Source organism: Panthera tigris, chromosome D1, assembly GCF_018350195.1.
Source record: "Panthera tigris isolate Pti1 chromosome D1, P.tigris_Pti1_mat1.1, whole genome shotgun sequence".
NCBI classification, from domain to species: domain Eukaryota; kingdom Metazoa; phylum Chordata; class Mammalia; order Carnivora; family Felidae; genus Panthera; species Panthera tigris.
This window is the reverse complement of record NC_056669.1, coordinates 1851845-1879116: the sequence shown is the minus strand read 5'-3', so window position 1 is coordinate 1879116 and position 27272 is coordinate 1851845. Positions and strand designations below refer to the sequence as shown.

The 27272-nt window shown below is 43.2% G+C and overlaps 1 protein-coding gene across 4 annotated transcripts in view; it reads right to left on the bottom strand.

Annotated features, from left to right (window-relative positions):
- DYNC2H1 (dynein cytoplasmic 2 heavy chain 1) overlaps positions 1–27272 on the bottom strand; it is a 342976-nt gene that overhangs the window by 152596 nt on the left and 163108 nt on the right. For 3 of the 4 annotated variants that reach the window (XR_006208595.1, XM_042959288.1, XM_042959289.1), the window contains exons 71-77: positions 22715–22780; positions 20966–21016; positions 20136–20213; positions 13631–13762; positions 12621–12693; positions 3770–3930; positions 1084–1209 (exon numbers count right to left, since the gene is read on the bottom strand). Coding sequence is in view for 2 of the 4 variants with exons in the window: in XM_042959288.1 (XP_042815222.1) it covers positions 1084–1209; positions 3770–3930; positions 12621–12693; positions 13631–13762; positions 20136–20213; positions 20966–21016; positions 22715–22780 (687 nt within the window). In the remaining 2 variants the exon portion in view is untranslated. Of the gene's footprint in view, positions 1–1083; positions 1210–3769; positions 3931–11978; positions 12087–12620; positions 12694–13630; positions 13763–20135; positions 20214–20965; positions 21017–22714; positions 22781–27272 lie in introns of those variants that run through there. The other variant, XR_006208596.1, reaches the window with a different exon arrangement.

Sequence of the window (27272 nt, the reverse complement as noted above, 5' to 3'; positions counted from 1 at the left end):
TCCTCCCTTCCTTCCCTCTCTTTCCTCCCTCCTTCCTCCCTTCCTTCCCTCTCTTTCCTCCCTCCTTCCTTCCCTTCCTCCTCCCTTCCTTCCCTCCCTCCTTCCTTCCTCCCTTCCCCCCTTCCCTCCCTCCTTCCTCCCCCCTTCCCCCCTTTCTTCCTTCCTCCCTTCCTCTCCTCCCTTCTTCCTTCCCCCTTCCTTCCTTCCTCCCTTTCTCTCCTCCCTCCTTCCTTCCCCCCTTCCCTCCTTCCTTCTCTCCCTCCTTCCTTCCCCCCTTCCCTCCTTCCTTCCTTCTCTCCCTCCTTCCTTCCTCCTTCCTTCCTCCCCTCCCTCCTTCCTTCCTCCCCTCCCTCTCTCCTTCCTTTCTTCCCTCCCTCCTTCCTTCTTTCCTCTCCTTTTTTTTCTTCCTTCCTTTCTTTTTCTTTTTCTTTCTTTCTTTCTTTCTTTCTTTCTGCCCCTACACTTAGCTAAATCACGTACAACTTTCAAGCAACATCTTGTCTTAGGAGTCATCTCTAACTATCCGAGACCACAATCATCTTTTTTAAGGAACAGACTTAAGTTAGGGTTTGCATTTAAAACCTGGCCAGCAATTTGCTCTGTCTGGAGGCTAGCTTTGCTCTGGGTCTGTGTGAATTCAGTCAAGTGACTGCTTTGGTTTCCATCCTAGCCTCCCAGGGAAGTCCTGTTATCCCCCCCACTCCTCTCCATCCTCTCTCCCCACACAGACACTGCAGACCAAGAGCATCAGGAGAAAGCAATGGTTTGAAAAGGCCTCCTCTAACCCTTTAAAGCAGCTACCTACTTTAGTTCTGGGAAAAGCTCCCTAAGCCTCCCTTCGATCCTGATGAATAATTTCTTGGTTCCCCTTAAACGCTTTCAACATAGAGACTTTTGTACACATCCTAATAAAAAGGCCCCCACCTTCATTTGTACAAATGTACATATTAAATGCTTAACAGGTTTTAAATGATTTCTCGTTAAACGCTAACTTTAAAAAAATTACATAACGCATGACACTCTTTGGAGATCACCCAAGTGACTACATTCCGTACTATTTACACCACACTCATCTGAATCTACCTTTTCCAGAACTGGCAGCCAAGACACCACAAGATGTAAGTTCTTCAAACACAGCCAGTCCCCACTGCGGGCACATTCCTTCAGCATCTGAATCGCTAAATCGGCTTGACCCTGACCCATAGCAACCTGCAAGACAAAACACAACACTTGTTGTAGTAAACACCCACTCCAGTGCCTAGCACATGGGGACCGCGCTGATGGACCACTAATTACTGTTATTCTAGGCCGATGAGGACTGAGGGCGGGCCCTGCCTGAGACTAGCTGCACACGCAGTCCAGTCGTGACCTTGACCTGTGAGGGAGTCAAGCTTCCACTGCCCCGTCCATCCTCCTGCCACGAAGCCCGAGGGCCTTGCTCTGCTAGCAGACCCTGAGAGCGGGAGGCCTGCGGCCCAGTGCCCATCCTGCTTGAGAGGAACTAGGAATGCCTTGCTTAGGCTCCTTATCTGGGTTCTCAGGATAAATAAGTAAGTAAGTAAATAAGTAAGTAAGTAAATAAGAAATTAAGAAAGAAAGAAAGAAAATTAAAAATACAATACAAAAAACAGATCTGATAACACAGAACATAATAGATTCAAATTATCCTGCTTTACATACTGAACCAACTCAGTTATTTTGATGACGGTTCTAAATTTTTACTGTTTATTTTGGAAGAGAGAGAATGAGCAGAGAGAGAGAATCTCAGGCAGGCTCCGCACTGCCAGTGCAGATCTCAACATGGGGCTCGATCCCATGAACCGTGATATCATGACCTAAGCAGAAACCAAGAGTCAGATGCTTAACTGAGTCACCCAGGTGCCCCGAGGGTTCTAAATTTTTAATAAGAAATACCACTGTGTTGCCATTTCCAATAGCTGTCTTATTTTTGTCCTTCCTTAACAGAAGATTTCTAATACTTTTCTATTTATTAAAAACAGTGAACTGTTTTGATGCACCTATTAATCTTCCATTGTTAAAATGCAAAAAAAAAAAAAAAAAAACCCACAAAAGACAACAGAAAAAAAACAATTTGCTGAACAGAAATTATAGATAATAATAGACAACTCAAGGGCGCCAGGGTGGCTCGCTCAGTTGAGCATCAGACTTCGCCTCAGGTCATGATCTCATGATTCCTGGGTTCGAACCCCATGTCAGGCTTTGTGCTGACAGCTCAGAGCCTGGAACCTGCTTCGGATTCTGTGCCTCCCTCTTTCTCTGCCCCTCCCTCTGCTCATGCTTGCTCACTCACTCTCTCAAAAATAAACATAAAAAAAAATAAAAATAGACAACTTAGGATTCTCCAGGAAGCCTCAATCATGTGAAAAAAATCTTAAAGAGTCATAAAACCTCAGAAAAAAACATTTACTACAAAAATTTTAAAATATTTTGTAAAAACCACATCAGGAATGTTTTGAGAAGACGGTTAGCCACTCATCCCCTCAAAAATCTACACCACTGCTTCTTAAATTAAAAATTAACTTAGCATATATAGTCAACAAAGCAACAAAGCTTTAAAATAACAGAATTATATCTGTATTTAAAGGCTTTCCTACATTCCAACAACTGTGGAGGACGTTTCAACAGTCAAAACTACTGCGGCTGCAAACAGCTTTGTGCTTCTGGTAAAAGCATTTGCTGACAGTAGAATCCATGGCCAGGCCGTCCTCCCGACAGACAGGGCAGGGACTGAGGAGGGACGGCAGGGACTGAGGAGGGACGGCAGGGACTGAGGAGGGATGTGTCCTTATCACAGCAGGAGCAGGGTGAAACCCCATGCCCAGGAGCTGGAGAGGCACCTGCCTATGGGCCCAGGCCCTACCCTCTGGCTGCCTTGTGTCTGAGTCCCCACAATATTCCTACTTCTCCAGTTTTGGTCTTTCTCAAGTGTCTGCTTTGTAATCATTATAATTTTCCCAATAAAAGCAGTTTATTTATTCAGTTGTCAAAAACTGATGGTAAATGAATACATTTTCAGACCTGCATGCAGACTGAATCTGAACAAACTAAGCCCCTAGATTTACCTCGAGAAAATGTGCTATATTACACAAGTTTTACTCAACAATTTTTATACTTCAGCTTCTGCAGGTAAATATTGCTGTGATTTACTGTAAAAGCATCCAAGTAAAATTATTCTCAAAAGGTTAGCAATTATTTTAGCTTCTTATTACCGTTACAACAAATTATCACCACTTAGTACGGTAAAACCAGGAACATGCCTGATTTCTGATCTAACACTAGGGATCTGGCTTTAATATAAAGGTAGTACCACAAGGCTGCGCTCTTCCCGGAGGCTCTGGGAGAGAATCCCTCAGGCGCTTTTCCAGCTCCTGGAAGCCTGCCACACCTCCTCCTTGAGGCCACCCCTCCATCACTGGCCCCCCTACCCCTGCCTCCACTCCACCTCCCGGGCTGCCCCCTACGGCTCCATCACCAGCACCCCCCATCACCAGCCCCCCCGGACTCCGCCTCCTGGGCTGACCCCCACTGCTCCATCATTGCTCCCTCCCCCTGCCCCTGCCTCCACTCCGCCTCCCCGGCTGCCCCCTAGCAGGGCATGCAGGCACTGAAGTGCAGGGCAGAACTCCCTCTGGGGGGAGCCTGGGGACCAGGACGTGGGCACTGTGGGGGGGCCAACAGGATGGACCAACAGGATGGACCATGGCAGGGAGACCAAAGCTGGGCAGAAACAGCAGGTCTCTGTGCTCACCTGGTGGTAGCACTCTCCTCCGCGCTCAGCATTAGCCAGCTCCTGCAGCTCCTGGGAAGGATCTGCACCCGGGGAGATGATTATCAAGACGGGCTCAATCTCCAGTGTCTCTTTGTAGAGGCGTTTGAGATTTAGAGGGAGCGGGGACAGCTCTTTCAGTCCTGGAAGATACAGATTAGAGACGTGAAAACTTTGTAGCAACCTGATTCAGACAAAAGTCTGTTAAATCTAATTGCAGGATGTAATACAGAGAAGAACCAGGTGACTTAATCCCGTACAGTTTTTTCACTGTGAGATCCCTCACTCACCAGCAATAACTCACATCTGTCAGATACTGGAGGTGCCGGACATTTTTCTGAATGCTCTACACTTGGGATATCAGCGACTCACTGCACCACCACCAGGCAGGCACCCTGACTGCCTCATCCAGCACAGGAAGAAACACACCATCAGGGTTGTGGCCTCAATAGGTAACTTTCTGCCTACAAGAGAAGCCTGAACCCAACTACCCGTCTCTACCACTATTCACTCATTTCTATGATAACCGGGTGCCTGCTCTGTGCTGTGCACTGGGAATCAGATTTCCGCATGACCTAGTGAACGATTTCACCATCATGATACACGAGGGCTATGTCTTACGCCCACGCGTTATGAGAAAAAAAAAAAGTGGTACAGAATGAAAAGAATATAAGTTTGGAGACAGAATACGTAAGCTCTCAGTTTAGCCACTGACCCTGTACAAATCACTAAAATACTCTGTGCCCAGTGTCCTTGGTTGTAAAAAAAAAAAAAAAAAAAAAAAAGCATAAAACAATCCATAGGCCATTTGGGAGCAAAACAGGATATGATAATAAAAAAGATTCCACATATTCATCACCTACTCTATGCTAGGCACTATGCCAGATATTTATTTTACATATAAGAAAACTAACAATCAAAGAAACTGAATTTGCCAAAGGCCACCCAGCTGCTGCTGGCTGTATTCAACATAATTCACCTGTGCGTCCTCTGACTCTGAAGCTTTTCACAAACTCAAGTCCTATACAGACAAGAAACTGTAATTTTGCTATTATGTTTAAACCTCCTTAACTAAAATTTAAATGTTTCCATGATTAATGTATTGAGTAAAAGCCAAGCTAAAGAGGACCCACTTCAATTAATACTTGTTCATACTTGTATGAACTGAGCTAAACAAAACAAAAAACAAAACAAAACGGACTAGACACAAGAGTTGAAAGATCAGCAGAACCTAACAGAATGCCTACAGAGGCAGCAGGAGCTTTCCTGTGTCTTCAACACTGCACCCTAGAAATACTGCACCCTAAAAATTCTAAAATCACTGGAAAACGACACTCAAAGCTTTCTGTAGCAAGCACTTTAAAATATAAATTCAGGGGCGCCTGAGCGGCTTGGTCACTTAAGCGTCCCACTTTGGCTCGGGTCATGATCTCACAGCTCCTGAGTTCAAGCCCCGCGTTGGGCTCTGTGTTTTAGTATGGAGCCTGCTTCGGATCCTCTGTCCCTCTCTGCCCCTCCCACACTCGCACTGTCTCTCTCAAGAATGAACATTAAAAAGGCCCTTCTAGATAACCACGCTGAAAAGACACATTTCACATGTGGCCCACGCCCTCCACTCCTCACAAGAGGAAAGAATGATAAGAAATGTCATGAGCAGAAATATCCCTAATCTCCAGGAATTTGCCCCAATAGCCTCTGAAAGTTGAACTGCGTCTGTAGTATACTGTATGAATTTTAATTTTAACTAAGTTGACATGGCTAACAATCACCCTGTTTTAAGACCTAATCAAAAGGAATTCTTATGGACTTGCGGCAGTGTAACTAGAAATGTTTTCATTTACTCAACACATTTGTTCCTAAATTCAATAAACATTCTAGGCCAAATAAATGCACTACCTGATATTGTGAAATATATCATAAGTCTTAGAAATGGGCCTGGCCTTTGACTCACGAATTTAAATTACAATAATTTAAGAAATAATCCAGGATGTGAGTGCAGAAGCAGGCACACAGGATTTCATCCAGGCTGTTGATATTAGTGACAAGAGGGCAACACACTGAGGAGTCTGAGAGCCATACAGGAGGGCTGAAGTTACAGAAACGGTGCATTTAGAGGTACATTCCTGAAAAGCAGATTACTCAACAGACAACATAGTCCACACTGTAATATACACGCTTACGTGCTCGAACAGAATAGAAAGAACTGCATTAACAATGACTAGTAACAAGCGTTTCCTATTTTCTATTCTTCCCCATCTCCTCACGGAGCTCTATTTACACGTATCATGTGATAAAAATGTCAGGATACATATATTTCCCTACAAAATACGGACTGAAACGTGTTCTTTTGAAAATTATATGCCAATATAAAACTCTCAAAATTTAAAATACAGGGATGCCTGGATGGCTCAGGTGGTTAAACATACAACTTCAGCTCAGGTCATGATCTTGCAATTTGTGAGTTTGAGCCCCGCGTGGGGCTCGACGCTCTCCATGCAGAGCCTGGAGCCAGCATTGGATCCTCTGTCCCCCTCTCTCTGCCCCTCCCCGGCTCACGCGCTCTCTCTCAAAAATAAATTTAAAAACTAAAAAAAATTTAAATGCAGATTGCCACATCATGTCTTAACAGACCATATACTCGATGAGGACAGGAGACATGTCTTGTGCTCACCATTTTACATGCACACTCTAACATAAATTCAAATATTCCTTCTAAAGTTAAAATTCCACAGAAAAATATATGTTCATTAGCTCATTTTACACAATATTTCAAACTATTGGAACATTTTGGATTAGAGAAAAAATCCTGAAAAATATACCATTTATGACTCAAGTCATGTTCATGCTACTTTGAATTTCATATTAGCTATTCTGCCCACAAAACTCCAATCTTATAACCCTACTGCATTTTAAACGAACTAATCTTTATATATTATCATTAATTTTATTAACCCAAGTAACTTCAATTCATTCTATCATTAAGACTGTTAGTGTGAATCATCCAGAACTATTCCATGAAACTGAAGAGTCAAAGACGTTCACTGCATTGTGAATGATCACAGTACAGAACTACTCACATATCACTGGGATCGTGGGCCTGGGTGGTTTAGTCAGTTAAGTGTGTGATTCTTGCTCTTGCTGCTCAGGTTATGATGCCAGGGTCGTGGGATCGAGCCCTGGGTCAGGCTCTGTGCTGACAAGCATAGACCTGCTTACGATTCTCTCTCCCTCTGCCCCTCCCCTGTTCCCTCTCTCTCTCTCTCTAATAAAATAAGATTTTTTTTAAAAATCACTGGAATTTAAAATTTTGACCATTCATCTTTAAACTGTGTCATTTCTTTTAAAAGTAAAAAAAGAAAAAAAATGGGTCAAAGAAATAAACCTTTATTGCATTCTATTTTACTCAGATAAAATACTGAAATAATAAAAAAGAAATAATTTGCAGTTTCAAAAGGAAAGAATATCAATTCTGTACTTTCTAAGTACCTGAGTAAAAAAAGCAGCAAATTAACATCAAACTATTATAGGAGGTGAGCGTAACAGACTCATTCTTGCTCCCTCACCTCGTCCTCCCCAACAAAGAGACCGACAAGCTTCTAGTGTACAAAATCCTACTTCCTCATTAGAGATAAAATGTATCACAAACGTCAGTAAAAAGAAAGAAAACCGATAACCACTATCTAACGTAAGATGCTCTTTAGAAACGGACTAATCCTCGAACCTAGAAACAAAAAGCCACACGTTTTGTGGAGGCCGAATCCCAACCCTGTTTCAAGATTCCTGTCCTTGGTTGTGCAAACACTCACCTAGGCACTGCTGGGAAGGCACTCTGCAGGTGGAATTTTGGTTAGGGATATTACAAGAGCATTAACCTCAATTATCCCAGCGGGCCAATGAATCACTAGGACCCTTAAAAGCCTGCAAAGTCAAGAGACGCCACAGAGAGAGGCAGGGAGGATGAGGCGGAAGAGAGAGCAGAGGGACATATGGGGAGCCTGAGGAAGCATCAGTCAGCCACTGCTGGCTGTGACGTGGAGGAAGGGCCTCTAACCTGGAGGCGGACTCCAGGGACAGAGAGGAAATGCCGACCTCAATCCTGCAAGGGCACGCGGCTGAATCGTGCAATTCAGTGAGCCTCCCCATAAGAGCAGAGCCGCCAACACCTGCACTTAGCCCTGTGGGATCTGCAGCGGAGAACCCAGGCCAGCCGCCGGGCTACTGACCTCCCCTCTAGAGCCGGGAGACACTACATGGACGTTGTTCTAAGCTGCTAATTGGTGGCAGTGTGTTACAGAGGTAACAGAAGATGAATATGCATGTCCTTCTGTCCTTCCCCTTGCTCTCCCACACAGCTTCACGAGACAGATGGAGCCGTGGAAGCAAGGTCCCCCTGGATGGGACGCATGCACGACTAAGGGAAGGCGCTGGGGAGCGGAGGGCTGCGAGGCTCGGAGACTGTCCCCTGGAGAGTCTTCCTGTGAACACGACACCCTCCGCGAATGCGCCTCCTACCAGCCTCACCATGCAGCACAAACCCTGCTCAGAGCAACTACTCAAAGCCAAATGTGACCAGCATAACTCAAGTCGGAGTATGTGCATGTGGTGACTGCTATCATGAAAAAGTAACAGATGTGGCTGGAATACGCGAGCTTGGAGGACTCTAGTGACGCGCCTAAGCTTCCGGGACGGCTCTACTACACTGAAATGGACACCACTTAAAACACAACTGTTTAAGTTACTGCTTTAAAGTTTAAACATTATAAAAAGAATTACTAAAACTTAATAAAAATCTTTCCGTATGAATGATGCTTGAAAAATTACATTTGAAATCAAATCTTTAGAATTTCATTAGAAAGATAAGTGCTTGTCATTCTCTAGCAATTTGAATTTTTAAAACTTATTCACACAATAAAAACCCCAATTTTATATGAAAACTCTATTAATAAAACCATTTGACCAAATACAAAGTCATCTACCCATATACCAGTTTATATAACTTTTGCTTAAAAATAGGCAGAATATGGTTTTAGAAGTATATTAAACTTACAAAGCATTTGAATATGTGAACACCAGGAGGTTTTTAGTTAATGCTGTTAAGCCTTAAATACCATTTAATCTGGAGGTGAAATAGCACCGCCACGAAGTGTTCCAAAGAATGGGCACGAGGTCACACTACAAAGTCAGCAGGAAAGATCTGCTGCGACGCGGTACAAGGACTGGGGGATGGAGGAAAGAACGGACTCTTACCAACTGCTCTGAAAAGTGCCTCGTTTTACTTAAACTCACATCAAGTTATAGAAACATACAATAAATATACAGATAAGCCAGAAATATATTAGACAATGTTGAGTCCCACAAAGAGAATTAAAACAGGCTGATGTGTTGGTACCAATCAGATGGCCCAGAGAGACTTCTCTGGAAAGGCAATATTGTAAGTTAACATCTGAATGACACAAAGGAGCCATGCAAAAAAAAAAAAAAAAAAAAAAAAGGTGCATCCATCCAATACCTGGAGCTCATCACAAGAAGTGATCTATGAAAGTGCTGAATCACCAAATTGTACCCCGGGAACACTGTATGTAAACCGTAACAGAATTTTTAAAAAATAACATTTTTTCTTAAAAGGTATTCAAGAGAATAGTAATCTTTACTAGTGGAGAACTCGGAACTATTATTCAGGACATTGGAAGATATCCCTGTATTAAATAAAGTCTCCAAGAAAGGATTAATAAAAAAATAAAAAAAAAAGGAGAAAATGCCGCAAACAGACGGTGCAAAGGTCCTGAGGCTATTCTGCCCACTTAGGCAAAGGGGGAAGCATGAACAATGTAAGATGAGGTCAGAGAAGCAGAGTCTTATAAGCTTATGTAAGGAAGCTGGATTTTATTCTAAGTGTTTTGAGAAGATTTTGGAGATTTTATGCAAAAAGAGAGATAATTTGGTTTGAACTTTTTAAAGGTTACACAGCTTTATGAAAAGAATGGACTGGAAAGGAAGCAAGAGCTAAAGTAGGGAGACTGAGTAAGAAGAGAGCCACTGATGGAACATACATTTATAGCCTCTGTGCTCAGAAGCTGTTTAAGGCAGAGGAACACAACCATAAAATCAATGTGTGCCCTCATGTGGCTTCTACTCTAGTTGGAGAACAATTAATAAACACATTAATAACAGAATGTCAGAGAGTACTAATAGTTACGGAAAAAAAACAAGATAGAAGAGTGTGAATACGGGATTTTAGACAGAGCCCTGAGGGAAAGCTTTGCTGGAAAAACGCCATTTGAGCAGAGAAGTGGGGAAGACACCGGGGGAGGGGGAGAGCTCCCTTGGAAGAAGGAACAGCAAATGCAAAGGCCCTGAGACTGCAGAAACGCACTGGGGGCTGCAGGAGAACAGGAAAAGGGACGGCGGTCACGGCTGGAAGGGGCTGAACGAGGGTGGGAGTGGTAGGAGAACATTGTGAGGACTCAGGAAAGGAGCGGCCCATCAGGGGACGACGGACGGAGGACCCTTGTCATCCAGGCACTCTGGCTGCCATGCCGGGAATGAACTGGGCATGGGCAGAAGAGCAGCCTCAAAAACAGCAGCCGTGCTCACGCGACACTGGCTTAAAGCGGGTAGACGGCAGTGGAGGGGCGAGCAGCGACCGCGCCCCGTGTGTGTTCTGACGGCACAGCCACAGCGGTGACGGGAGCTGAGGGGAGAGGCGCTGAGACTGTGCCCTCGGTTGGCAGCAATGACACCACGTGAGTTAATTCACAGCAAACCCGAGAGATGGAGCCCAGAAAACTTGCTGGTTTCTCACACCTGCCGCTGCGAGCTGGTCCGCCCACCGGCCCCTGCCGTGAGGCCATTCCCTCCGGAGCGTCTGCCGTGGGCCACGGCTAAAGGCCTCAGTTACAACAGGAAGTGAGCGGGTGCTTTGCACCAGGACGCTCACACCTTTGTCGCAACACGTCGTTTTCCAGAGTCAACGCCACGCGTCCGTAACCGGTGCAGGAGTCACCGTCAAGCCGTCCTGTGCACATCCGTGTGTCAGCGAGCAAAGTCCCTAGCTAGGGGCACCGGCCACAGCACCTGACGGGCGCCTACTGCCCGCGGGACACCCCCTCACCCCCCCCCCCCGCCAGGACTTCTTTCGGGGAGGCATCCCCGGGACTCTGAGGGGGGCACGGCGGGACATTCCAGACGGAGGCCAGGAGGCCCGGCCCGTGCACGGAACACACAGGCAGGGACGAACGGGGCTCCACAAGCTGCGCGGGGCACAGGGACGCACAGACACGGGAGGAGACAGACAGAAGCGGAGAAGGGAGAGTCCTGCCCTTCCCCCGCCGCGGGTCCCCCTTCCTCACTGCCAGGCGCCTGGGATGGGCGTGTGTCGCTCACAACCAGTAGTCACGGGGCCGAGCATCCTGCCAGAGCGCAGCGACCACAGCGCGGGAGGCGAGCGCTCCACGCGCCGTCCGCGCTGAAGGGACGCGAGGCCCAGCGCGCGCCCTCGCAACTCCGTGTTCCCGCCCGCAGCCTGCCACGTGACCCGTCCGCCGGGGGCCTCACGCCGTGTGCGCAAGCTCACGTACACGTACACGTGCTGGCGGAGGGGGCGGGGCAGGGGGCATAGACAGCCTGTGCCGGCACATCCCCCAGGAAGAGGCTCGAGGCTGTCCTCGCAGGTCCTCGATCATGAGTGGAGGCGGGTCACCACAGGGGCGGGCCCTGGGGGCGGGGCTCCTGCCGCACGCGGGTGTCCCGGCAAGAAGTAAATACGGGAAGCACCGCCCACCCGGGACACACGGCCACACCTCCCCGTGCACACCCGACTCCCCTGCACCCCTGTCCTTGGAGGCGGAGTCCGCCCGCAGCGCTGACGACTGGGTCACCTCCCGGCATGTGACCGTCCGTGTCTGCTCTCAGTCACACAGCGGCTCTCGGTGTCGCCAGTGACCGCTGCCCGAGTGCGCAAGCCCCGCGTCAGTCCTCAGGGACAAGACGACGGTCGCCGGCACGGGAACTTGCCAGCGACAAGCGTGCAAAACCCGGTGTATTGCCCCCAGCTCCCGAAGACGATGTCGCTAAGTCATGTTGGGCTCGCGGGACTGGAACACACACAGCTGGAACACACAGTGTCATACATGAGTAAGATGTTGGGGGCCGATGGAGAACTTCTAGCGACAACGCCAGGACACTTGGTTACCTAGGCCCGATCTTCTACTTTCCACCTGCTTCGGGATGAAGACCGCTATTCTCGGAAGGGGCTCCTTTCGCTAAAATACGGGCCTTAAAATGGCTTCTCCACGTTTTCCTGAGCAAATCAAAATACAGTCTATAGAACTTACTTACAAATGAACTCTACCTTTTAATCCTCTAAGACTACATTAAAGATGTAAATAATGGACTGCATAGTTTGTAATCTGAAAGACGCACACACTCTTCGTTTTTTTACAGCAAAAATAACTCATTTTGAAGACTTCCCCCCGAACCCCAGACTACGGTCATTTACTTGTTTTATTTTGTCTAAATCAAACATTTGATTCCCTGCTTAAAAGTCCTAATCAAGAACAAATGTATAAATGTCTAAAGGGCGTTCACAAGAAAAAAGTTTTTAAATTTCAAACACCTTAACTAAATGCAAGCTGTCAACTATGCATCAAAGTGAATACATTAAGTACAGTTACATCCAACACCCATTTTTCTTTAATCCAGTAGAGGCGGTAAGATAAGCAGAATGAAGGGTAAGACCCTCTAATATTCTAAACTAAGGTTAACATAAAATAAAATGTAAATTAACAAAATAATTCAGGTCAGTGCTCAAGTTCCAGAAGAGTCCCGCACTTACCCAGAGCTTTGCAGGCAAACATGCCCATGGCACTTTGCAGTCTGTCTGGTCTGAGCGCCTGCACCACGAGAACCTTCAAAGAAAGTGCAGGGTAGTTTTAAACAATACAGTTCACACAATAGGTTTAAACAATAATGTTAGTTAATGAAACACGTATTTACTAACATGTCAGCACTGATCAATGTGGCACAATATTTACTTACACAGTCACAGTAAGTATATACAAAGACATATTTTTAATAAGGAAAATATTAACTAAAAGTCCATTTATTTCTTCAAATTTATCATCAGAAGTCAACACGAGCATGTCATCGTCACAGGGTCAGCTATGTCTTCGGTATCCAGGGAGTGGCCACGTGGCAGCTGCCAACGAGGGTATAAAGACACTTTTGATGATCGTAGAGCAGAGGCCCAGAAATCTTGTCTAAAATTTTCAAATCACTGTTTTCATGCGCAAACATGTATATACCCAGGTGTTTAAGTTTTCAAGAAACGTGCTTCCTAGCTTCCTTTCCTTTCATCTCAAGCCACACTTGGTACAGGAGCACCGACCAAGGAGATACAAGAAGACACCAGCACCAGCAGCCTGGTGACCAGGGACACCCCTTCCCAGAGAGACCGCCAGCTCTAAGCCCTGGCCTACCCCAAAGACCAGAACCCTCCAGTAAGTTCAGTGCTCCGTTTGATACAAAACGGGAGAGGAGGGCCTGGGCCTCACGAGGCAGTGTTTCCCACAGACAGAACCCGGGAAATGAGAGAAGAAGCCGCACACTCTAATTTAATGTCTTCCTGTGAGACTCTCTCTCTCCTGCAAAATCACCCTTTGGGCTACAGCACACGGAGACACCCAGGCACGCCTGCCAGTGACTGCACTGTCTGGGCACACGGCAAAAGCAGAAAGCCCTTCCCCACGTTAACATCACATGACATCCAAAGGCAGAACTTTCATTTAAGTGGCTTCTGGACGACAAGAGAAGTATCAGATATTTTTATGCATTTAGAGAACTTACCTGCTGAAATAAGGAAACTTTCTTTGCAAGAATAGACGGAAACTCTTGCTCACACATTGAAGTGTGATAGTAAGTACGCCACAGCGCTTCATCTTCAAAGCAGAGGGTCTGATAAAGACTGGGGAGAGCAATCTACAACACAAAAATAACCCTACACGGTGAGCTACAAGCAAATGTGAGTCTGTGTGTATATATATGTATTACTAAAAAGGCAAATGGAAACTAATTATTGATAGATGCTTATCAGTTGTTTTCCCCTTTATATTGGCTTATCTAATTATTTCTAGATCAGAAATAGTATGATTAGGGTCGCCGGGGTGGCTCAGTCGGTTAGGCGTCTGACTTCAGCTCAGGTCATGATCTCACAGTTCGTGCGTTCGAGCCCCACATTGGGCTCTGTGCTGACAGCTCGGAGCCTGGAGCCTGCTCCAGATGCTGCGTCTCCCTTTCTCTCTGCCCCTCCCTCGCTCACGCTCCATCTTTCTCTCTCTCTCTCTCTCAAAACTAAGTAAACATTAAAAAAAAACAGTATGGTTAGACTTATCCAATCCAGAATTAGATAAAATTCGACATTTCCAAAGTAGTATCAGCTCAATATTTGCAAGTTAACAAATCTTTTCTTGACATAAAAACATTTGTACTTATCTATCTCCACCTTGTGGAGAAAGGAATCCTTTGTTAAAAACCAGTACATTTTTTACTGAGTCCTGACGGACATGTCCACGGGCACGTTAAGCACCACAACAGAGTTCTACAAGAGATTATAAAAATATGCTGAATTTCACATCAACATCAAATCCTGAATAGAACATGGCTTTTCTAAACCACATTCATTTATGCTGCACTCATGAGCATGTTGCTTCCTTTGCCTCTAGATGTTCTAAATTTCTACTTATTAATGTCTACACAAAAGTCCTCATAAATTTCTACTGAGCGTTCAATATTCTCCTTAAACAATTATCATCTCTCAGGGATGTTCTTCAACATATTCATCTCCTTCTACCTCAAATAGTATTCTCTCTTCCAAACTTTGTTTTTAATCTTTTTCAGCCTTCTTTGTGGTATAATTGACGAAATAGTACCTATTTGAGTGCTCTGATAAGCATTTATTTACACTGCAATAATTACCACAATGAAACAAATTCACATTAACTCAAAAGTTACCATTTTTTGTAATAAGAACACTCAAAATCCACTCTTAGTAAATTTAAAGTATACAATATGGTACTGTTACATAGAGCCACCATGTTACATTAGATTCTCTAGAACTTACTCACCTTATAGTCAAACATTTGTACCCAGTGTCCAACTTCTCTCCCCATTTCACACAACCCCCAGCTCCATTCTGTGGAATGGCAGCCTCCATTCTCCTCTCAGCTTTACTTAGTTCACGTTTTTATGGATGAATAATATTCTATTACAGAGGGATAGAGCACATTCTCTTTATCCGTTCATCCACTGATAGACATGTAGGTTGTTACAACACACTAAAACCTTGGTGTGCGAGGAACTTGTTCTGTCAGTGTTCCACAAGATGAGGAAACTTTTCTAATAAATTTTAACTTGATAAATGAGCGATGTCTTGCAATATGAGTAGTATGTGATGCCCAATGTCACAACTGAGCCAATGGTCCTTGAAGTTCGCTTGGATATACAAGCGCTCTGGATTACAAGCAAGTTTCCAGAACAAATTATGCTAACACACCAAGATTTTACTGTATATGTTGGTTGCTCTAAATAATGCTGCAATAAACATGGGAGTACAGATATCTCAGACACCTATTTCCTTTCCTTTGGATTTACACCCAGAAGTAGCAGTGCTAGATCACATGGTAGTTCTATTTTTAATTTTTTTGAGGAATCTCCACACTGTGTTTCATAATGGCTGCACCATTTTCTATTCTCACCAACAGTGCACGGTTTCCCTTTCCTCCACAACCCGGCCATTGCTGGTTATCTCTTGTCTTTCCAGTTATAGCCATCCTAATAGTCATGAATTAATAATACCTCATTGTGGTTTTTATTTGCATTTCCCTAATGACTAATGACATTGAACACCTTTTTATATACCTGTCGGCCATTTGTGTGTCTTCTTTAGAAAAATGTCTATTCAGGTCCTTTGTCCATTAAAAAAAAAATTTTTTTTTTTTTTTAGTACAGTTGACACACAATATCACGTTACTTTCAGAGAGACAACACAGTGATTCAGCATGTATAAACTATGCCACGTTCACAAGTATAACAACCGTCTGTCACCATACAGCGCTATTACAATACCACTGACCACATTCCCTCTGCTGTGCCTTCTATTCCCGTGACGTATTCATTCCACAACTGGAAGCCTGTACCTCCTTCTCCCCTTCACCCACTTTGCCCATCCCCACCCCTGGCAAGCTCTCTTCCAATTATCAACAGTGGGCTACAAGAACAGAAATGTAAATCTGTAGAGATGGAGAATTTTTATGGAAAATAATGGCAAATTGGGAAGATCTGTATCTGCAGGGCTAGAAGGTCACATAAAATAAACATAAACCAAGTACTTAAGGATGTTTCATCCCAAGAGTCGTATTCATATGTAATTAACCCACGATAGTGCCCAAATTTCATCATTTAAGTTAACTAAAATTAAATTTATACGGCATAAAATTAAATACATTGCAATTTAATTATTTTTAATAAGTGATCTAAACCTATTAGGACAACACTTGATGGCGGTCCATTAAATTTAGTTGCAATTAGTGTGTAAGGGCCTACCGCTACCAATTTAGGCTACACATTCTATAATCGTTATGGATTTGGCCAGGAATTAGAGCCGGCTACACTGCAGTTAGGAAGCCCTCTGGCTTCACATCACCCGGGGTGGAGCTCTGGTTCGGTGCCACCACAGCACAAGTATTTGTCCTACTCTCCACTGTGTAGGTTCACCAAGTACCGTCTCTATGTGTTACGCAACATGTATTTGTCACTACACTGGCACTATGCTCACCAGTACGGACGCTAAATAAATGATTAATGAAACAATTAGTGATAATAAAGCAGAATCCATTTACTTTATTCAACAAATATTTATGAAGGAAAGGCAAGAAAGAATGGCGGTGAAAAGCCCAGACTCTGCATCAAGGAGCCCAACTTCAAATCCTGACTCTACTTTCTAAGTGACCATAAGCAAGTGATTGCACTGCTCTGTGTCTACTTTGCTCATCTGTTAAACGAGGACAGGATTGTGAGGATGTTGAAAATATCTACCGAGGGGATCTGTTTTCAAATTCTTCATAATGCTTTCAACAGCGAGTCCCCAATAAATGCAAACTATTCTAACTGTTGGCACCATGTGCCACTGAGACCTTACAAGGGTTGCGAAGAGCAGGGAAGGAAAGAAGGAAGAGCAACGCATGCATATACTTTGAGAGCAGTCTTTCTTTCGTTCCCCACAAAATACCACTGAGGCTGCGTAAACAACATAGGGACTGTCGGGATGTGGGCTTCCGAGCTGCTGTTTCTTCGGCTCGCCCGCATACTTGGCCCCCACTTTCCACTCCGGAATAGAGAAGCGGGAGGGATGGAGGACGAAGGATGGGAAGTGGGGGGAGACAGAGACAAAGAAACACTGCAGTTGGAAAATTCAGGCATCGAATACAGTGTCAGGTGAATGCCTTGATGGAAATCATAGTGCAAACTTCCCACCTGTCTGTCTGCCTGTCTGTCTTGGGTAAACCATTAGCCTCTCCACACCTTGCTTTCCTCTCGTCTAGGCTGCTGTGATGATAACATGAGATAATGTGTGTACAGCATTTAATATGATGTTTGGCACGTAACACGCCCTCCAATAGATGTGTGAGATTAAAAAGAAACCTTAGGTTCCTTCACTGAACTCGCTACTAGTGGTTCTCATTTCTCATCTGTAAAAAGAATTTAATAATACCCGTCTCTCAGGGTTGGTATGATAATCGCATAATTCATGTTGACTCACATAAGTCATACTCATAAGATACTCATAACTCATAAGATAATTCATGTACACCTGAAAACAATATTATGCTCTATGTTAACTAACTGGAATTTAAATAAAAACTTCAAAAAATAAATGAGATAATCCACTTAAAACGTTTTGTAAATGCGGTGCCTGGGTGGCTCAGTCGGTTTAGCGTCCGACTTCAGCTCAGTTAAAGCACCTGACTTCAGCTAAAACCCATGATCTTACAGTTCATGGGTTCAAGCCCTGCATCGGGCTCTGTGCTGACAGCTCAGAGCCTGGAGCCTGCTTCAGATTCTGTGTGTGTGTCTCTCTCTCTCTGCCCCTCCCCTGCTTATACTCTGTCTCAAAAATAAATAAACATTAAAATTTTTTAAGTGTTTTGTAAACTAAAATGATAATAAAACATTAATGTGTACTATAACCTTCTCTGAATATGAAAGTTACTTTCCTAAAAGTTTTGGATTCCTTTATTTAAACAGAAATGAGTGGGTTAAAAAAAGAAAAGCAAGAAACATCACTACAATTTTTAGTTTAAAAATGTAAGATTTTTTTCCCCCAAATGTGATAATATTATCTGTACCATGCCAATTATTATTTTTTCCGTTAGGAGTTCATGTGATAGTTCAGAAATCCTGCTCAGTAATCTATAATTCCCTTTAAATTGTCTCTATTTTTCACCATTTGCAGCAACGTGGATGGAAGTGGAAGGTTTTATGGTGAGTGAAATAAATCAGTCAGAGAAGAACAGATATCATGTTTTCACTCATGTGGATCTTGAGAAGCTCAACAGATGAACATGGGGGAGGAGAAGGGAAAAAAATAGTTACAAACAGAGAGGGAGGGAGGTAAACCATAAGAGACTCTTAAATACAGAGAAGAGACTGAGGGTTGATTGGGCGGGGGGTGGAGAAGAAAATGGGTGATGGGCACTGAGGAGGGCATCTGTTGGGATGAGCACTGGGTGTCGTATGGAAGCCAATTTGACAATAAATTGTATTCATAAAAAGAATAAAAACATTGTCACTATTTTTCTTTTTTTGCATTCTATTATAATTGTGTCGTAAGTGTTTCCTATACTAGGTGACAAAGTCCCGGGAAGAAGGAACCAAGACTTCTATTTTATTTTATATTTAATTATTTTGAGAGCATGAGCAGAGACAGAGACTCCCAAGCAGGCTCCGTGCTATCTGTGCAGAGCCTGACGCAGGGCTCAAACTCAAGAAACCTCAAGATCATGACCTGAGCCAAAATCAAGAGTCAGACACAGAAGTGACGGAGCCGCCCCAGCACCCCATCCAAGACCTTCAGACATCCATGCCCTTCGTTCTCAGTCAGTAGTTCATGCACACTTAATAAACATCTAACCCAGGGAACTACATGAACAATGCAAAATTTACCTCACCTCTTTCGTCATCAGTTTGTCTACTCGTAACCTCACTTTGTTCAACCAAAGAAAGTGTGTAACAGAAACTACGCATTTGGCACATAGCGGGCGCACGCTGAATAATCAAAGGAAGGCAGGAGTCAAGTTTGGCCTGAACGCTGGGGACAGAAAGTGTAATAAGGCCTGGATCCTAATCTCCACGGACTTACAACCTAGGAGAAGAGGCAGACACACCAAATCGTCTGAATCAGTATGACAGGTGCTACGATACGGCAACATTCAAGATACACACTACGAGAAAAGACAGAAGGAAGAAATGAGGCAAAAAGTCACATAGAAAGTAGTACTTTAGGTACGTCCTAAAATGTTAAATAGACGTTTTACGGGTAAAAAAGGTCAGAGGGCATTCCAGGCAGAGGGAGTAACAGGACCAGTAAGTGCAGGAAACAGTGAGAGGATGGACTGGAAATAAAACTGAGGAGGTGGGCAGGGAGCGGATCATGGAGCATCTTATCCTTTATGCAAATGACTGTGGACTCTGCCCTGTGGGTGACAAGAAACCGTTAAGAGGTGTGAAACACCGCATGCACTGTATCGTAACTACACTTTAAAACTGAAAGGGTATGATAAAATAGAGAGGCATGAGAGCAGAAGGGGGGGCTCCACACAGAAGCCCAGGTGAGTGGTGGGAGTCACAACTACGAGTGATGGCAAGAATGGAGAAGAGCTGAGGGTGACAGAGATTTCAAAGATGCATAAAAGCAAGAGAAACAGTTTGTATTCGAAACTCGTTTAAGCATCATACTGCATCTCATGACCAATCCCTAATTACTTTATAAATAAGACCTCCATGTACCATATTAGGGGGTCTTCAGTTTACTCCTCTTCATGCTCCCTGTGGGTACGCAGCACAGGACCCTGTACAATGGACACACCAAACGTGTGAGTGCTGAGTGGATGATTTAACTAAGGATTAAAGGACTAATCAGAACAGAATAATTCTCTGATATCCTCTGGCCCAGGGATTTTACGGCAGATTCACAGAAATATCGACACTGAGTATGGGTAGAGAGCACATAAAAATATAAACAGAAATAACTCAGCAGGGAAAGAGTTCTCGAACCCCCAGCATACACGTGACATACCTTTAGTGTTGCTACGGCCCAGCTCCTCTCCTGGTCTATCCACGACGGGAGTTGCTCGCGGATTCGCTGCTGAGAGTCCTTCGGTAAGAGCAGTTGTTTTTGTTGGTATATGTGGTAACATTCAGACTTAGAAAAATTAACAATTGACTAGCTAATTTTATGAACGCTATTTTGAAAAACTTGTTCTATACATTATTGTAACTTATTTTACAAGTCACCATTATAAAATTCCATATAACAAGGTACAGATAACCACTTACATAAATTTTGTACACATTCTCATGGTACATAATCTTTTAGAAAACTTAAGGGCATTTAATAAAAAACTGCCATAAATTTACATTATTTTTAACAGTGTCTTGCATTTCAGACATAATCTAGATTTTGCATTACACTTCGGGTATGTTAATTTGGAGACAAATATTATCCCCTGACATGTTCAAATAGAAAATTAGTAGAGAAGAAGCTAAACTTGCATGAAGTGATCAAGAATTAAAAAAAAAATTTTTTTACACTTCCAATTGTATGAGAATTTTCCTTGTTTTAATACAAAATTCTATTTTCTTAGGATTACAAAAGTGTTCTTGGAATAAAACATATACACTAAGAAACTAATATGGTTTCTTAGTATTTAATTAGTATTATTCTCATAAGAATATATGTCTTTGTATAGACTACCCTTCATAGTAAGGTAGTAGAGGCAAGGACATATTCCTCTAATTAAAATATAATTTCAACGGTATTTTAAAATTCTTCTGGAGCAAACAGTATTTCATGAAGGCAAAGCTAGAACTATTTTCCCTAAGAGTGACATAAGTTTTTTTACTTACAGCTTTCCGCAACATGTCTCCAACAACCACACCTGTAAACGTATCCCATTCCTAACGAATAAAAACAGAAATAATACAAAAAAATAGACAAATACTAACCAGGTCACAGAATTTTCTTAATTTCCCTATAAGACGGCTTACAATGCAGCTCTCTAAGGACATGGAAAAAAATAAAACTCATTTCACATCTCCTACTCCTGGTACAACATTACCATCTAGAATCTGTTTGTGTACCAACAACATAAAACATTTGTACAAAAACTGCTACAAACAATTGTACTGAAGGAAGAAGTACACCTACATTGCGTGTGTGTGTATGTGTATGTGTGTGTGTGTGTGTGTGTGTGCGCGTAGGTATATGGGTCTCAACATCTGAAAGTATACAATGTCACGTTCAATTATCATTTGTCACTACCCATTAATCTGTCCTATTACGTGTGAATTTTTACTAACAGAAAAGCGTAAGTTGCACCAAAAATTTAAAAATTGTCTATGCTGGGGAAAAATAGAGGAAAGTACATCCATTAACTCATCTTTTCCAACAGATTGAGAGAAGACTGCCATCATTCATTTTTTTTTTAAATTAATCCACAGAATCACAACCGACCCAGTGTGACATCATCTAGCCCTCCAAGAAAATCTCCGTCTTCACCCTGAGCCCTTCTCAATCAGATAGTAATAGGCACTAGCATATTATTGTTACACACTGGTCAGCAAATAAGGAAAAAACATATTAAGATTTGAGGGCAAAAAGAAAAAAACAAAATTATTTCCTGCCTCCACACTCCGGGACCACTCAATTCTTTCACTGAAAGTATAGTCAATAGAATAGGGAGGATTACTATTCCTCTACGTGAGAGAAAAATGTTCTCCTCTCCCAATTCCTATTTATACTCCAAGAGGGAAAACTAGGACAGTAAGTCTTCTTACACAGTGTGGAACATATGTTGGTGAAACACGTTATACAGGAGGAAGGAACGGCATCAAATAAAAGGAGTCCAACAAATTCAGGAGAAAGAACACAAGTCCCCAGAGCGTGGGGAACAGTCTGCAGGAAGTAGCCAAATAAGGGGAATCCGGGACATAAACCAAGTCTGACCGAGTGGAGTGAGAGGTTCCGAGGTCACAGGTGCGCTGTCCACACACTGTCCCCGCTCCTCCCCACCCCCGGCCACTGTGCTCTCTCTCGTGGACAATAATGGCAGAGTAACAAAAAAATCACCTACGTATAATCTCCTTAAACATGAGCTCACCAGAGATGGATTAGTTACCTCTAACCTGAAGGAGGCTCAAGTTGGAGTGAGTTCCATGGCAGACGAGAAAGAAAGTTACAAAGAAAATAAATAATACATAAAATGATGAACAGAAAGCTTCAGGCTACGAGAAGCTACTGCAAAGTGCCCACCCTCTTGCTTCACCTGCTGACTCAGAGCAAGTCGGGGAGGGTAATAAATAATGTAGCCGTCTATCCACACTGTGTCACATTCCTATGTGCCTGCATGAGGACAAGAAGCGGACGTGGCTCAGAAAGATGAGCGACTCGAGTTTATTTCTCTGCCTCTCGTCACTTCAGAACGCTGGGCTCATCCAGAGGGGAGGACAAGCAGGAACCAGCATTTTTAAATGTCTAACTTAGTTAAAACTTCATAGGTTGATACACAATTTCCAGACTAAAGTTATTTCTAATCTAACCATGAACCTTACAAACTCTACGTAACTCTTATATTTTCCTCCTTTATTTCCACTTACATTTTCTTGAAAAAGTTCCGGATGCATGCCCCGAACGAAGTGCAGCGCGAACATCAACTGGTCAGCCTGAAAAGAATAAGAAATGTTACCGCGCTGTTTCTACATTTGTGTGTTTGGAAAAGCACAGTCCTGACATTTCAGCTCAGTGTTCTATTTTTAAATTGCCCACTTTTATCAATAGAAGAAATGACTACTGAGATGGTACCTACACAGGGCACTTCTGAGTCAGGGGTGGGAAGGACACAGGAAGTACCCAACATTCTAGACAAAATGCTACAGATGAAGCGTCACGTACATCTCATCAAAAAAGGTTTATTTAACTAGCTGAAACCCAATTGCGAGGTCTGAATTGGTCACTACTAATAAGATCAACCTCCTGCATTAATAATCTTCAATGTGTCCTGTGTATGTTTACATGATCCAGAACATTCTATATGCCCGTGAATCAAAACATTTCTAGAAATTTATGCAAAGGGATGATAAATGTATTCATAGGATATTTACTGCAAGATTTTTTATTATAGAGGAAAAACTCCAACAACCTAAATGTTCCAAGGTGATCATAAATAATATTCAAATCAAAATATACAGCATAGCCCATATTGTGGAAGGAGGGGCAATATGTTTGTATAATCATATATGGACACATGTCTGCAAAAAGAATTGGAAAAATGACATCACCTTTTATCAGTAATTTATTTTTACAACTACATGTCATTTTTGGTTCCTTCTTTTTTCTGACGTGTATATTATAAATTTTCTAAAGTAAGCTTAGCTCACTTCTGTTAAAAAAAAATCTACCCAAGCATCTTTCCCACCAGTTTATAATGTAAGCATTTAAAAACAATTTTTTTTAATATTTATTTTTGAGAGAGAGAGAGAGAGAGAGAGAGAGAGACAGACAGACCAAGCAGGGGAGGGGCAGAGAGAGGGAGACACAGAATCCGAAGCAGGCTCCAGGCTGAGCTGTCAGCACAGAGCCTGACGCAGGGCTCGAACCCATGAACCGTGAGATTGTGACCTGAGCCGAAGGTGGGCACTCAACTGACTGAGCAACCCAAGCGCCCCTGTAATGTAAGCATTTTATGAAAAGGGTCTCCTGCAGTATAATAATACTTTATATTTAATATGGGTATATGATTGTAAGTCTACAAATAAGAGATAACTATAAAGACATGAAGATGTGGGGGTGTCTGGTGGCTCCGTCGGTTGTCAGCTGTGCTGGCAGCTCCGAGCCTGGAGCCTGCTTCCGATTCTGTGCCTCCCTCTCTCCCTGCCCCTCACCTGCTCATGCTCCGTCTCTGTCTCAAAAATAAATATTACAAAAAAAATTTAAAGACATGATGATGCAATAATATGCAGAAGATACATTTGTCACAAAAAGATGCTCTTATAAATCCTACCAGCAAGTGACATCCTCACCTGCAAGAGAATCACCCCTCTACTGGAAAGATTCAGTGCCTCAAATCATACAATATAAAAGCACAGTTTATTTCATAAAAGTACATGCTGTGTATGTATATGCAGCAAGTAGTCAGTAAATACCTATTAAGTGAATAAATAAAAAGCATGTGTTCACAACCATAACATAGCTAATGACTTAAAAAAATTTCTCCAAATAGAAAAACTTTGGGCAGATGGCCATCACTCAGATGATGGGAAAAGAGTTACAACCAACTAGCATGTGTAGGAAACAACTACATGTGACTTTAAAAATATAAAAAGCAAGACCTGTCATTTGGGGAGATGTGGAGTGTTCTTAGGTATGAGAAAGTAAGAATTCAGGTGTGGGGTTGGCTGACTGGGGACTGGCTGGATAAGATGCTTATTTTATAAATTAATGCATGTTTAAAATGATTACCACAGCATCCCTCATCGAAGGTAGATAACGATTAAGATAAAAATAAGACAATACATGTACTACTTTGAAGGTTTTATCACTTAATAACACACTTAATTCTCTACTCCAGAGATATACACACACAAATTCACACCCAGTACTACTACCCTTACCCCGCCACTGCTTCCTCTGACCTGAGGAAGAAGAATGCGGTCTCTGTCTCTAGGGTTAGTACAAAGACGGCAGGGCCCTGGCACCCTAGGGTTCTCAGATCAGGCGCTGGGTTCAGCGAGCTGACTGTTAATTCCATCACTGAGGCCAAACTCCAAAACACTGGCAAAGAATAGCCACATAACACAGAGTCAACAAACGGGTAGTGGCAGTTCCCCTTCTTCCCTATGTTCTGGAGACAGAAGACTTCCCAGCCTGAGGGATGAGCACACAATCGTAGCTGAGCCTCTTTCATCACATCCCCCACAGATAACGGCACGGGAACTACAACAGGCTAACCCGGACCTTCATCGCCTTCCCAAACTGGAGGCGGCAGAAGCCGTTTCTGGCAGCTGGTTGACAGCTATACCAAGGAATCCTTTCAGCCCCAGGGATTTAAGAACAACGTTATAATAAAAAACAATTATGACTCGAGAATACACCTAAAAATACAATTTACTGAGAGACAAGAGGACACATTATTTCCAAATAAACCGGGGTCAAATTAAGAATGTACAAATCAAGCTTACGGATTTTCTGAATATTTGCTTCAAACAATAACCAAAACAACAACAAAAAAACCCTGTCATCATCCAGAGTTGAGAAATTACTTTGTACCTCTGACGTCCTTGATCTACACTGCTTTTCAGACCAAAAAATTTCAGTATTTTATTTACTTATTTCCTGATTTCGAGAAAGAGCGAGCAAGTGAGCTGTGGAGAGGAGACAGAGGAGAGAGGAGAGAGGAGAGAGGAGAGAGGAGAGAGGAGAGAGGAGAGAGGAGAGAGGGGAGAGGGGAGAGGGGAGAGGGGAGAGGAGAGAGGAGAGAGGAGAGAGGAGAGAGGAGAGAGGAGAGAGGAGAGAGGAGAGAGGAGAGAGGAGAGAGGAGAGAGGAGAGAGGAGAGAGGAGAGAGAGAGAATCTTAAGCAGGCTCCGCATTCAGCATGAAGCCCAACACGGGGTCAGTCCCACAACCCTGGGATCCTGACCTGAGCTGAAATCAAGAGTCAGAAACCAAGGGACTGCACCACCCAGGCGCCCCAATTTAGGTGTTTTAATTCAATGTCAACTCATCTCATTAGGCTTGGTTCTGTTAACAAAATTCTTTAGTATCATGGGGATATAAGCAAAATCTCAACTGATCATCGACACGAAGAAAAATCAGTAAGAGAAGGCAGAGGACTAGCGAGTATAAATCAGCCACATGGCATCCCATAAATTCCACCCTGGCATCACACACACCCCAGTGAATATGCAGGAAGGGTGAAACTGTTAGCACACGAGTAACATGGTAGAAGGGAGTCTTAAAGCCCACTTTAGGATGAGGTCAAGTGTTTCCAGACAGGATGATTTTGCTTGAACTGCACCCTGTTAGCCTTGAGTCTTCAGGCATCAAGCAGAATGGGCTTAAATCCCAGTTCCAACACCCTCCACACAGGAATAACCTACAGCACGGGTGCTAGCTCTGCATCTTGGTCTCCTCCTTTAGAGAATAGGACTGTCGTAGGAAGTGAGTAACAACGTATGTGAGGTGCTTCCCCGGTGCCTGGAACACGTAAGGTGACACACAGTTGCTACCTGCTTTACAGTCACCTGATGCACTACATACTACTGTACCAGAAAGGAAATTTATCTTAAAAATCTTCTATAAACCTCCTGATTCTCAGAGACTGAGAAACAGTAGCAAGAATAAGAAATCTATTCCTTTTATTTGTACTTGACACTATTCATCGCTTTCAAACAACTTCAAGGTAATGTGTAAAGTACCTGCTACCATATGAAGTCTTGCTTTAATTGAGCAAATACGTAGACAGCATAGAACCAAGCATAGGCAGGGGCACCTGGGGACTCAGTGGGTTCAGCACCCAACTCTTGATCTTGGCTCAGGTCATGATCTCAGGGTTTGTAAGACTGGGCCCTGTGTTGGCTCTGCACAGCGTGGAGCCTGCCTGGGATTCTGTCTCTGTCTCTCCCTCTCCCTCCCTCCCGCCCTCCCTCTCTCTCTCTCTCTCTCTCTCTCTGTCTCTCTCTCCCTCTCCCTCTCCCTGTCTCTCTCTCTGTCTCTCTCTCTCCCTCTCCCTGTCTTTCTCTGTCTTGCTCTCCCTCTCCCTGTCTCTTTCTTCTCAAAATAAATAAACTTAAAAAAAAAAAAAAAAAGAACCCAAGTACTCACAGTTGTGCTTGAGGTGGTAGGTCACACATTTTAGTTAACAATTCTATGCACATTCAACCCTACTTCCAGAAAATCTAAAGGGTTAGATGTAATACTAAAAGTTTCAAAATCTTCTAAGCAGAAGAAAATGATTCAAATTATCAGGGTTCATTTTAATAAAATGAAAGGCTATAAAATTTTTAAATATCCAATCAGAGAACTTCTACTTTTCTATTAAAAGACAACACATTTTGATAGAAAAAAAAATACCAGAATCCAAACTAAATGATTTGTAGGATAAATACAGTCAGGAAATGCCATTAATTTCCTTTTAAAGTGTAATATCCATTTGCATT